At 37.1% G+C, this 1,828-nt stretch overlaps 1 protein-coding gene across 1 annotated transcript in view; it reads left to right on the top strand.

Moving 5' to 3' along the window:
- The first annotated feature begins 729 nt into the window (after window positions 1-729).
- LOC111990311 (putative receptor like protein 25) overlaps window positions 730-1,828 on the top strand; it is a 5,697-nt gene continuing 4,598 nt past the window's right edge. Inside the window, exon 1 of the mRNA XM_065775261.1 lies at window positions 730-934. Coding sequence (XP_065631333.1) covers window positions 730-934 — 205 coding nt within the window. The remainder of the gene's footprint in view (window positions 935-1,828) is intronic.

Below are 1,828 nucleotides of genomic sequence, written 5' to 3'. Positions count from 1 at the left end.
CCAATCCTTTATGTTGTCCAATAACAGGAAATAGGCATGTCTCCAAGAACGCTTTAACACCAAAGAACTGCAAACTCCCCAAAACCCTATAGCAAATCCACATCCTGTTCCCACATAAAACCATTTTCCCAATTCATCTTCATTCTCTTCATTATCTTTGGTAGTCACTTCACTTCGGCTTGGTGTTTCTTCACCTGGACACTTTATGTGAGTGGGGTCCACACAGTGCCCTGTTTCCAATAAAATAAGATGCATCGAAGCCTTGGAGTTGAGTGCCCGAAGGAATTTTCCCAAACAAATTGTTATAGGATAAGTTCAGGAATTCCAAAAAGTTTATCTCAGATATGCTAGATGGGATTTCGCCTGAAAACTGATTGCTTGACAAATCAAGTGATTCAAGCTGCTTCAACTGACCAATCATGTGAGGAATTTCTCCAATCAAATTGTTTCTTGATACGTTGAGTGAAATCAAATCCAAAAGGCTTGAGATTTCACTTGGAAGTTTGCCAATCAATTTGTTACTTGAAAAGTTAATGATCTTTAGTAGTCCAAGATTTCTACCATGGTACTCATACTCATTTCTTTTCAACTCAACCATTACACTATCAAAATAGTCTTGCGCAATGGTGCCATCCTTACCATATGAATAAGGAATCGTACTTTCTAAGAAAGAGTTTCCTTTCTGAGCCATGGCTGTGAAATTATTGAGACATTGTGTATATTCCGGATATGTCATTTATAGAGAGGTCCAAGATTTGTAAATCTTTTAACCAACACAAATGCAATGGTATGCTTCCATTGAACATATTGGAACGTAAAGATAGAAAAATCAAGCTTGGTAGGCGTTTCCCAATCCATGCTGGTACGTTCCCAGAAAATCTATTATTTCTCATGTCCATAACTATCAAGGAACCGCAATTTCTCAAGGATGAAGGTAAGTTTCCAGAGAAATTATTATTAGGATAATTACAATTTACCCACCTGTGGTTTGACCCGATTTCTATGTGCTACCTGTGGTTCAAAGTTTGACACTTTGCCCACCTGAGTTAGGTCCGTTTAGTCTCCGTAACCACCTCTGTTAAAAAAATGGGTAAATAAGTCTTTTCCACCCATTTTATGTCTCTCTCCTCCCAAAACAAGAAAACAAAAAAAAAAAAAAAACAAGATTAAAAATATTTATTTGTTTCTCATAATTCACAATCACGAAGAACATTCACAAACATAAAGAACAAACCCAGAAAACTAATACTCAGAAAACTAATACAAATCAAATGAAGCAAAACCATGAGAGAGAGAGTTCTTTGTCTTCTTCCTTTATACTAATTTTTTGTGCCTGAACTAATAAATTTATTAAAATCAAAGCATAACACAGTTTACAACATGACAACAAGAGGATCAACAATTTCCAGCACTTAATTTCTAAATTTTTGATTTTCAACATCTAAGATCTCACTCACGCAACAAACCCAAACAACAAACCCACCAGAAAAAATCACAACATCATGAACAACAACCCAGAACAGTATACCAACTATACCAGACAACAAAGTGGCCTCGGCGATTCACAACAATACCCAGCAGATCCGGTGATTCACAACAGTATACCAAACAACAAAGTGAAAATTTCAACTATACCAAACAACCCGGTGGTTTGGTGGATACCGATATGCCAGAACCCATTGAATACTAAGGAAGAAGATACTAAACAACAACCCAGAACCCATTGAATCACCGGATCTGCCACCAGATCGATCAACAATTTCCTACATCGAGCCCATGACTTTCAATGCTGAGCTTCGTTTTGTGAGAATTTGAAGGAGGTGGCCTC

This window comes from Quercus suber, unplaced genomic scaffold, assembly GCF_002906115.3.
Source record: "Quercus suber isolate HL8 unplaced genomic scaffold, Cork oak 2.0 scaffold_108, whole genome shotgun sequence".
Taxonomy (NCBI): Eukaryota; Viridiplantae; Streptophyta; class Magnoliopsida; order Fagales; family Fagaceae; genus Quercus; species Quercus suber.
Note: the sequence above shows the minus strand (reverse complement) of the source record. Positions and strands in the feature narration are given on the sequence as shown.